Raw genomic sequence first — 10817 nt, 5'->3', positions numbered from 1 at the left:
ATTATTTCTGCATTTGAGACATAGGACACAAAATTGTTCAGTTGAGGATCATTTCTCGTGCCGAACACATTTACTACTCATTGCTGTGAAATCAGACTAAAACCTCTTGTTGCTGGCGAAAAAGTGCATTTATCAAAAAATTTAGTGCTAAATTTGTTTCATTTAAACGAAAAAATATCGTCCATCGTCTTATTTAGAGGAAAAAATAGGTAGAGTTGAATTTCAAATTTAAGCACACATATTATTAAAAATATCATATCACTAATAATATAAAAAATATAAAGACAAACGTATTATACGAAATCTGTGGTTGCATTTAATTATTTTACTAGTTTCTCAAATGATTTTTTTTTGTTTTAATAGTTAACTTACGGCAATTAAGCGTAAAATGGAAAATTATTGATGTGGAATGTGGACATACAATGCTATAAGTTAATTCAAATAAAATTAAGTTGAAATGAGTTGTTTAAGAATAGCTCATCAGGCTCCTGCCAAGCAATTGCAGTGAGATAAATTGCTACGTGTGACGTTGTATTTTGGCTCAAATACAAATAACTAGTGTACATTTATTTTAAACAAGCCAAGAACCCTTTTTAGGTATTTCTATTCTATTACAATACTTGAATATTAAATATAAAACAAGAATATCAAAAAAAATTGCACAATCCAAGAAATCTTCTAATTAGTGAAAAAAATGACACCTCTCAGAATGAATATTGTTACACAACATTTTCATGACAAATTATGTAAAACAAAGTCTAAAAATATATATCGTATCGTGCAAAGAAAAAAGAAAAAATAATCCGAAAGAAATGTCATTATATATATTTTGCTTCAACGCATATTGTCCACAATAGAAGCGCCAACGATAAATGTCAGACAGATGGGCAATATTGAGATTTCTTGGCACTCATTCCCATTGAGTATATGTATGCATGTGGCGAACCTTTTACGACACATGATAACAATGTAATAGAGCTTACAACATGTTGTTCATTTGATTCAAATATAGGGAATATTTCCGCAGGGTGGTATAGATAGAAACATTTAATTTAGATTATCCTTTTTAAAAAATTCAGATTAAGTAAAAATAAAATTATTTTGCCTACAAGTTTGTAGAATTTTCTTTTACTGCCCTAGTGAAAGCAATTATATAAAATCCCTAGATTTTTTCACCCCCTAAAATTTGCACATTTCATCCCCTGAAGAACGACTTTTCTTAACATATCACCATGTTTAAGACGATTTCTGACTGAGAAATAGTGTCAGGCTGTTTATCCGTCCGTCCGTACGGCTGCTACCGCACTTGGAGACCAAACGGTTAGAAATAGTGATATAGGACATTTAGGGGACCCCCTATATGAGTCGACCGTGAGACCATTAACATTCCCCTCATTTTTCCTCTCCCCTCCCCTTCCCCTCCAAAACCATGTCTTTTTGGGATTTCTCGAAAACGCGTTGTACGATTTTTTTTCAGGTGAATATTTGACTATGTGTAAAAATATCGTTCAATAATTCCTTAGAACGTATTTTCAAATTCAAAAGTTAAGAAGACTCTAGAAAGCTGAGCACATTCTTAAGCAAATGGTATCATGAATGTGTACATTGTAAGGGTATTAGGATTTCTGGCAAGTTTGAACTGATTTATAGCGATAAAGCAAGCCAATTGTGAACCAATAAAATTAGTTTTTATCTAGGATTTATATATTTTTGTTTTAGAGATAGACAAAACTACAAAATGATTAAATTCGGAGACATATTAGGTATGATTCTTAATTACACCTATTTTCTCTAAAATTAATTTTAGAGAATTTTATATAGACAAATGATAAAAAAAATCTGACAAACACATTCAATCTTGTCTAGGGAGGACAACTTATCAGGAAAACCATTTGAAATTGGAAAATTCTTATACTCTCACACTTAAAATGCAATAGAATTTTCGATAAAAAAAACTTATCGATTCATTCCATTACCTTTCCAACGATCGCAAATATGACCCCATTTCGTAGAGAAATAATGCTCTCTACTAGACTCTAGTTAGAGCATTTTTAACTTTAGTAATGACATGTTTTCTTGTGATCACAAGAAACACGGTTTTGGAAAGGAAAGGCAGGTGTGGGAAGGAAATGAGGGTTAATTAGTAATCATTAAGTTGACTTATGGGTGATCGTCCGAAGACTCCAAATTAATATCTCTAATCAGTACCCAAGAAAAATGGTTTTATTACTGATTTTGTAAAATTAGAGCTATATAGTGCCATAATGAAAAGAACTATCATTTCCTTTTTTTACACCAAAAGGTTAAGAGAAATTCTATTTAATAAAGTTAATTGCCCGTAACTGCAACTACATCTTTGCGAAATTCAGACACTGAGAAAAAAATGGGGGTACGATTAACTTGTTTTCCTCATAACTTTAAGATTTTTAGGTGTAAAAATATATCAACATTTTTTAATGTTAATTTTACACCTTTTTAAGGGTAAAATTAACATGGAAAAGGTAATTTTAACCCCTAATACACCTAAAAAGCCTAAAATTTACATCGATTTCGGATCAATACTGCAGGGTAAAATAAACATTTCCGGAATGTTTTAGAAAAAAAATAGTTTGTACAAGCTCATATGCAGTTATTAGAACTATAAAATATAGTAAGTATAGACCCAACTACATATTTAGGTTGGCTAACTTAATGAAATTGACCTCAATTAGTTGAAGTATCCTTTTTATTTAGTTATCACAACTAAATCAAAATAGTAATGGGTACTATAACATATTAGTTCCAATAACTAAATAAACGGGGTTATTGGCTGTAATAACTATATCATATTAGTTGTGGTTACTATATAGCATTTATTGTGATGCCTATATCTTATTGGTTATGAAGATTAATTCGTAATAATTGTTTTTTTTTAGAATTTTTAAAATTATTTTATGCTATTTATATTCTTTTTCCATTTTCTTACACAAATTCATGCATAAGACCATAAGCATCCAACAGAAGTTTGCTGGTAAAATGATGCAGAATATCACTCTACGATGGATACTCTATATAATTCATAATATTTTTATTTATAATTTTTATTTAATTTATGAATTTTAGAAAATATTCAACCGAGATTCGCACTGATTACTCAAGAAAAATTTGCCATATAAAGCATAAAGTCCCCTTAAGATAATGCAATTTAACTTTTTCGGATTTCTCTCAGTGGATGAGCTCATGTCATGAATTTCACTTCATGAAGTGAACATAAAGTCTATATGAATGATTTGAACCCTTTAAGGACGAGAGGATCAAAAAAGGAGGGATCAGAAAAAATCAATTTTTCTAACATCTTAGAGCAAAACATACCTAACTTTAAAAAGCCGTAGGAGAATTATCTTTCAGGACACCAGTGTCCTGATCGTCCTTAAAGGGTTAAACTATTTTATGTTAGCTATGAATCTAATTTTCTACCTTTTTGTTTTCAGTGCGTATTAAGTAAAGATATTCGAAAATAATGGGACGAAAATCGAAAGCAAAGGCTAACAGAAATAATCAACAAGATAATATAATAGTGCAAAAGACAAATCAAACCGCAACGAATTCAGTTCCCCAAAGTGCTTCTGAAGAAGTGATACCTAATACAACAAGTGCACTCGAATCAAGCAAAAATCTTCCAGAGCAGTTAACACCTTTAAAATTTGAAATAGAAGAAAAAGCTACTGAAAATGTCCAAGAAGCTGAAAGCCCCTCTAGTTCGTTCACCACAAGCAAAAAGAAGAGAAATAGAAACAAAAATAAAAAGAAGAATCAACATACTCAAGAGGCTGAGGCAAAACTAACTGTAAGTGAAGTAATTGCTCAAAAAGACCCTCAAGATGGTATGTCAATTTCTGAACAGACCCAAAATAAGGACGAAAAACCCGAAGAAACATTAAATGTTTCATCAGATCAAAGTAAGAGCAATAAAGCGGAGAATGCAGAAAGAACAAATCAAGAGGCGTCTGTTGACGAAAATAGAATGAATGAGGTGGTGAAAGATTTTGTTGAAAATACCGATGAAATTCGTGACAGGATTGTAGAAAAAAATCGTGAGATACACAAAAATCTTACAGAACTTTCACCACAAATTGAAGTATCCGAAGGATTAGATGACAAATCTTCTAAAGAGGTGGATAAAAAAATTGTTGAAGACAAAATTGCGAACAACAAAAAACCTGAAACTAGAGGTAAAGCTGAAAAGGGACAAGAAGAAGGAAGTCAATCCCAAAAGACAAATCAAAAGGAAAATCAGAAGAAGGCAGGAAAAAATAACAATAAAAATACAAAAAAGGATTTCACGACGCTTAAATTATTGGAAACCAAAGATAACAATAATTCTGAACCACCACAAATGGAAAATATTCCAAAAACTGACAATAACAAAGAATTAAAAGAAGCCACGAACACTACTGCGCAAATGGACGTTCCTGTTCCAGATCCAATCACTGTCCAAATTTCCCAACCTCTTGTAATTACTCCTGAGCTTTGCAAAAACAAACTTGAAGAACTTAGTACCGAATCAACTCTTGCTCAGCTAATTGAGCTAGTTTCAAATACAGATATACCTCTTCAAGATATCTGTCCCGTTGATGGTAAGGAGAAGATGGCTGAATTTCAAAAACCAATAGCTGAGACTGGTGCAGCTTTGAAAGAACTTGTTAACGTAGTTGCAAGTATTGAAGTAATGCCAAAAAACGTACAACCAATAGCCGAAGACAAAAGTGATAAGGTTCTTAAGAACAAAAAGGGAAAACCACAAAAAATAAACCATAACAAATCGTCAGATCTACAAAAACCAGTACAAGATGCCAAAAAGTTAGATTCAAAAAATAAAGATGTAAAACTTCCAGGACAAAATAAAGACAACAAACATACTAAAGATGCTAAATTGGAAGAAGACATACAAGAAAAAAGCATTGTTGATGAAAAAGTAGAACTTATGCAATGCCAGAAGATGGATAATGTAGAGATTATTTCACAAATTGAAGATCATAAACCAGTAATGCAAGAAGACATCCCTTTAATTTCCGAAGAAAATGCAAAAAATGAAAATAAAACTGATCTGAAAGAACTTTCAAATGTAGAAGAATCGGAAGTTAAGCAGAAAACTAGTCCTAAAATAACCAATGATGACTTGCCTCCTATTACTTCAAATGACTCAGTGGAACTCGTAAAAGAAAAGATCACTGAAGCACCTGAAGCCCTCGAAACAAAATTAGAAAAATCCAAAGGCAACGAAATTGAAATAAATAAATTGCCACATGAAGTTACGAAAACGGAAGCATTTCATAAAGAAGATGCTAAAAAAAATAGTGACGAGATTACGGAGATCGTTTCAGATCCAGATTCAATAAGAAAATCTCTAAATACAACTCCTACCACATCCAAGAGGAACAAAGAAGATTTGAATATAAAGGAAGCCAATGAAAAGAATGAGGCTAAAGCTAAGGAATCTCCAGAAAAAAATCCCCAAGAAAAAATGGATGCTATAACTTTTGTTCCGGACAAGCTCATTGATATTTTGGACACTAAGATGCAAACACCATCCTCAAAAACAGGTGCTATAAAGAAAATTCCAAAGCAAAAGGATGTCCAAGGAAAAGAAAGTTGCGAAATGGCTGCACAGACACAAATCACTGTTTTGCCAACATTTGAGGACAAGATAAAAATTCCTGAAGAATTAAAGGTGTCTCAAGAACCAAAGAAAACGATTAAACATGATCAACAGAAACAGGAAAAAAGTAATATAAATACAAATCAAAAGACTTCAACAAAATCTACTACATCGAACCTTCCTAAAAAACCTGAAATTCCTCCGAAACCTGAACATCTGGATAAGAAATCTCCTAATCGACAAGATAATGTGAAAAAAACTGTACAAGGAGTAACAAAGAAACCACAAATTTTATCAGATGATGAAGATGTGTTCATCGAGTACAAATTCACACCGAGACAAGTTTTCCTCGCCACAATTTGTCAAGTTTGCAAAATTGCTCTACAGAATCCAAATACATGCCCTAGTTGCCTAATGGTGTCCTATTGTAGTGAGGCCCATTCAAAAGAAGATGCTGCAATTCATCAACAACTATGTCAAGCTATTCAAGTGAGTGATAATAATCTTTTTCTTTAATTTTTAAATAATATGATTTCATCCGAATAAAACAAAAATCTTTTACAGGAAATTGCCAGGAAACGTGGTGGTCATGTCTACAACAATGCAAAAATTTTATCTAACGATGACTTCAGAAATCTGCGTGTTCACACACTTAATCTCTGCGAATCCCTAACACAGCGCACCCTTCTACCTTTCGAGAAAGAAATTCTTCTTTTTCCTCGCATCTGCTGCACACCCACATGTCGAGAGTGGCGTCCCTCCCTTTTGACAGAGTGTAAAAAATGTGGTCAAATCTCATATTGCAAAGATCAACCAAACCACTGTCCAGAAGACCATCAGCGATGGTGTCCTTTCTTCCTACTCTACCAAAAACTTATTATTCGGCAAAAAAATACAGGTCGCATAGAACCTACCCTTCCTTCGCGAATCTTCTTGCAGCGCTATGAGCTTCCATCTGCAATGGAAGAAGTTTTCAGAGAGCTCTACAAAAATAATACTGCTGTTAAAGATGACTGTACATATGCTACTCTCACTCAATTGGCCACAGCACCACTAACAGCATTTTATGCACTTCAAAAAACCGTAATCAATGTCCAGGAATCCCTAACTATTCATTTAATTGGAGCTGAACTTCAATTCGAGGGTGATACTTTAGATAAATGGGAAGCCTTCTTTTTACATCTCATACCTCAAGTTCTAGAACTGAGGGTAGTATTTATTGGACCAGAACTCAATGCGGAAAACTTGCCACTGGACATCTTAAGCAGAATCAGGTATTAAAGCCTCTTTTTAATATTATGCATCTATAAAATTATGTCTATAATAACTAAAAAATTATACATACATACACGGAATCAAGGGCGTACCCAGGATTTCGGTTAGGAGGGGGGGGGGACTAAATCTCAAATTTTGTTGGCGTTTACACAATTTTTAATTTGAAAAAAAAAAAAAATGCAAAAAGGACTACAGTTTTTAGAGAATTAATGATATGATTCTGAAAATTTCCAGCTTTCATATTTTTATTTAACCCTTTAAGGACGATTGGAACACCGGTGTCCCATAAAGAAAATAATTTTTCCTGACTACCTAAAGCTATTTTTTTCTTATGTTTGTACATAATTGTAAAGTAGAAGGTTGAAGGAATCTAGAATATTTTTGCAAGTCTCTAGCCATTTATTATGTAGTAAATTTTTAAGCTAAAAAATTACGAATTTTTAAATTCTCATAATGAAAATTAATTTTAAATATTTTTTATTCTTCCAATTTTTTAAGCAAAACCGTTTCGGGAAAAGAAACTAGAATACTCAAACATAATATTTTTCATTAGATTGAAAATTATCATTCGTTAGTATTGTCAGAAAAAATACTTAAATTTTTAGGCTATTTTTGTCCCTATCGTTCATAGAGACAAAAAATACACCAACTCAGATACTGTTGGTTTTTTGAACGCCAAATATAATATAAGACCTTTTAGTAGTTTTGTACATTGGTTTCATTTTTATTGCTGATTTTCGGTTCACGAAAACTGTCTCGTCGTTAAATGGTTAAGGGGTACATGGATCACGCAGCCTAAAAACAGCATGTTTTCTTTCTTTTTTGTCAACGCAATAAAATTAATTCAATATAAGCTCTTAACTATGTAAGAGTTGAACTGCATTTTTTCAAATTTTCATTTAACAATTTTAAAACTTTAGCCCTTGGAACTTGGCACCTAATTTTTGGTAGTCTTTTTGAAAAAAAAAAAACTTACTTTGTGGTAGTCACGATTACTCAGCGTAGATTAATCTAACGGGACAAAAAAACAAATTATTTCCTATTATAAAATGAGTTAAACTAACTTGAACCATGGATTTTTTGTTGCTTTGATAACAATTCATTTTGCAAGGCAAAACGTGGTACAAAATACGCCGAAAAACGTAATTTTGTATTAAATCTTCCAAAAAACCTAATTTAGTTTTTTTTTTTAAATCCTCATAATTTCAAGAACGGGTTTAACTCATCTGCTAACAGGGAATGAATGGTTTTTTGAGGTCAGATGAATCTAATCTGAGTAATCGTTAAGTATTCACGAAAAGTAAGTGTTTTCAATAAAGGTTTTCGACAGTCAGGTCCTAACGGCCGAATTTTTAAATTTTTAAATAAAAATGTCAAAAAATATAGTTTATATGTTATGCTTTTATATACCTAGGAGCTTGAATTAAATAAAATAGAAAAAATAAGCCCAGTTTTGGAAGAATTTGTATTTTTTTACTGAACAAACTTATTTTTGCTGACCAAATATTTTTTTTTTACTTTTCATTTGTTTTTATCTTCTTTGACGCTTCTAGAATCATTATGCTCAAGGAAAAGATATTATGGCAAAATATTGTACATTTATACGGGCTTCAGACTTAAGGCTTAGTCAAATGGCTTAACTGCTCTAATTTCTTATCAATCTCAATTTTTTTGGAAAAATTTAACTTAGGATTGGATTATTATAGATAAATGACCTATTATGCTCTCAAAAAGCAATGAAATTGGTCGCCATTTAGTATTTTTAGACCTTCGGGAACATGGGCTAAACCTCTAGTTTGAAGATAACTTTACTTTAATATAAGACTTATTTATACATATTCCATATCAAGAAATTTTAAGGAAAAATTAGATTTTTCATTTTCATTAACAATGTATTACAATAATTTTCTTATTTTTATTATTTATAATGGGAAAAAGAATGTGTCGAACATGCCGACAATCCTGCCGTGGAGTGAAATTCGACTTTCAATGTGGAAAGCTGTATCACGATTACACAAAGCAGCCTGTATTCACAAAACCAGACTTGAGTAAATTAATTAGATTGTTCGCAACTTATAACATATTACTAATTTGCGTTTTTTTAGTTTGTTTCTTCAATCCAGGACTCTATAGAACTACAGGATTTAGTGGCCAAGATACATGGCCAGACACCATAAAAGCTGCGACATCCATGAATTGTCCAATTCTCGTGACATCCTACACAGAGTTTGAATCTCCCCAGGATCTTGCCCAACTTCACCGTAACTCAACACGTCCTTTGAACTTAATTCAAGCACCAGCAGTAAATCCATTCTCTTCGCAGAGACCAGAAAGGAACTTTATTTCTGATGAAGTATCACCTATGATCTTCAAGAATTACTTTGCGTTCATCGTGAGTTAAAAGAGAAACTGATAAAACCAGTAAAACCATACGGTGTTCCTTTTTTTATTTGCTGTTAAACTATTTGAGTGATTTTTCAAGCAATTGATATTCTATAATTTGTTTATTATGATTATTATTCGCACGGTTTATCTTTTCAATTTTTTCTAATCAATTATTTGCAATAAACTGATATTGAATTTCCATATCCTTAAGTATTTTTATATATATTGTATGTAAGGTGCTTGCATTGCAACTAGATGAAACTGCGTGAACCTTGGTGAAAATTCGTTTGTGAGTTGAATTTTGGGTGTAAGTAAATAATCATGTCAAGTAAATTGTTCTTATCAGACCCATGGGATACACCTTCAGGTCATCCGAGTAAACATATTATATAGTCATTCGAGGAGAGTTGGAACAGTGGGAGAGATGGACCACTTCGCCTCCTGCCTACACCCTATTCACGATCTCCACCTCATTTGGTCTATTTGTGCCCTTCAAACATTCTAATGAAAACCCCCCAAGTGACAGTTTTCTACCTTTAAAATTGTACGAGAAAATTGAAATTGAATTTTTTGGATGTCTGAAAAATGGGCAAAAATTTTTATTTTGCCATAAGAATACGTGTATTTTGGGGTTGAGGAGAGATGGAACTTAATAGTTTTGGCAACACTTCCGGTGTGAATTTTGATCAATGTTCTTCAAAATCTTTTCAAGTAAATCTTAGAAATTATTTTCCCTAAATTTCTGGTAAGACTGACTTGATACACTCAGCGAAATTGCCATCGAAGTATATGAGCCACATATTCCACAAAATAAATCATTTATACTGAAAAAATAAAATAAACTACAATAAATTCAATGAAATAGTGTTCATGTCTAAAATCACTTCCCTCCTATGCTAAATTAATAAAATAAACTATAAATATTTTGCTAAAATTAGGGGTGTTCCATCTCACCCTCACTTTTTTTGAATGCCTCAAAATGCAACTTTTTTTAAAATCCTACTTTTCGAAGTGACTATTTTCATCTAGGCATTTGTAATATTGATATCTTAAATTTAGAGCCTTTAAAAATGATAAACCAGTGAGATCGTCTTTGTATCGCATTCAAAAGGTATTCGCAATATTGAATATAAAAAATTTGTTCCATCTCTCCTTTAATGACTATACTTCTTCAAGGAAAATAATATTTTTAATATCAGCTAATGTTTCTTTCTGACTGTTTAAAAATAGCGAATAGGACAAATTTCCTTTTCTTCTGTTCCTTCTTTTCCTCTTTAAATTTTACTGCTGTCGGATTTCTTTTTCTTTCTGGTAAGATCCACATTGCATACTTTTTCGTCTTATTGGATTAAAAATACAACACGGAGTAAGTTTTCTTTCTGGTTTAAAATTGCCTATCAAGAATTTGATTTAAAAGAATTAAAAAAAAACATTTTTCCTCTTTCTGGTTTAAAAATACTAATTGGAGAATCTTTTGTGGATTACAATACCAATCATGAAAATTCGTGGAAGCATAATA

General features: G+C 31.9%; 1 protein-coding gene across 2 annotated transcripts; it reads left to right on the top strand.

Moving 5' to 3' along the window:
• On the top strand, nt 1–9501 carry LOC129801829 (titin homolog). 2 transcript variants are annotated; one of them, XM_055847186.1, is made up of 5 exons: nt 1–209; nt 3471–6127; nt 6203–6912; nt 8852–8961; nt 9019–9501. In XM_055847186.1, exons 2-5 carry the CDS (start codon nt 3500–3502, stop codon nt 9312–9314), a joined length of 3744 nt encoding a protein of 1247 aa, XP_055703161.1. In that variant the 5' UTR covers nt 1–209; nt 3471–3499; the 3' UTR covers nt 9315–9501. The 2 variants fall into 2 exon arrangements, with proteins under 2 accessions (XP_055703161.1, XP_055703160.1); XM_055847185.1 differs by having other exon boundaries at nt 5–209; nt 8852–9501.
• The last annotated feature ends 1316 nt before the right edge of the window (nt 9502–10817 follow it).

Source organism: Phlebotomus papatasi, chromosome 2, assembly GCF_024763615.1.
Source record: "Phlebotomus papatasi isolate M1 chromosome 2, Ppap_2.1, whole genome shotgun sequence".
Classification (NCBI taxonomy): Eukaryota; Metazoa; Arthropoda; class Insecta; order Diptera; family Psychodidae; genus Phlebotomus; species Phlebotomus papatasi.
The sequence above is the reverse complement of the archived record's forward strand: the minus strand, read 5'-3'. Positions and strand labels throughout refer to the sequence as shown.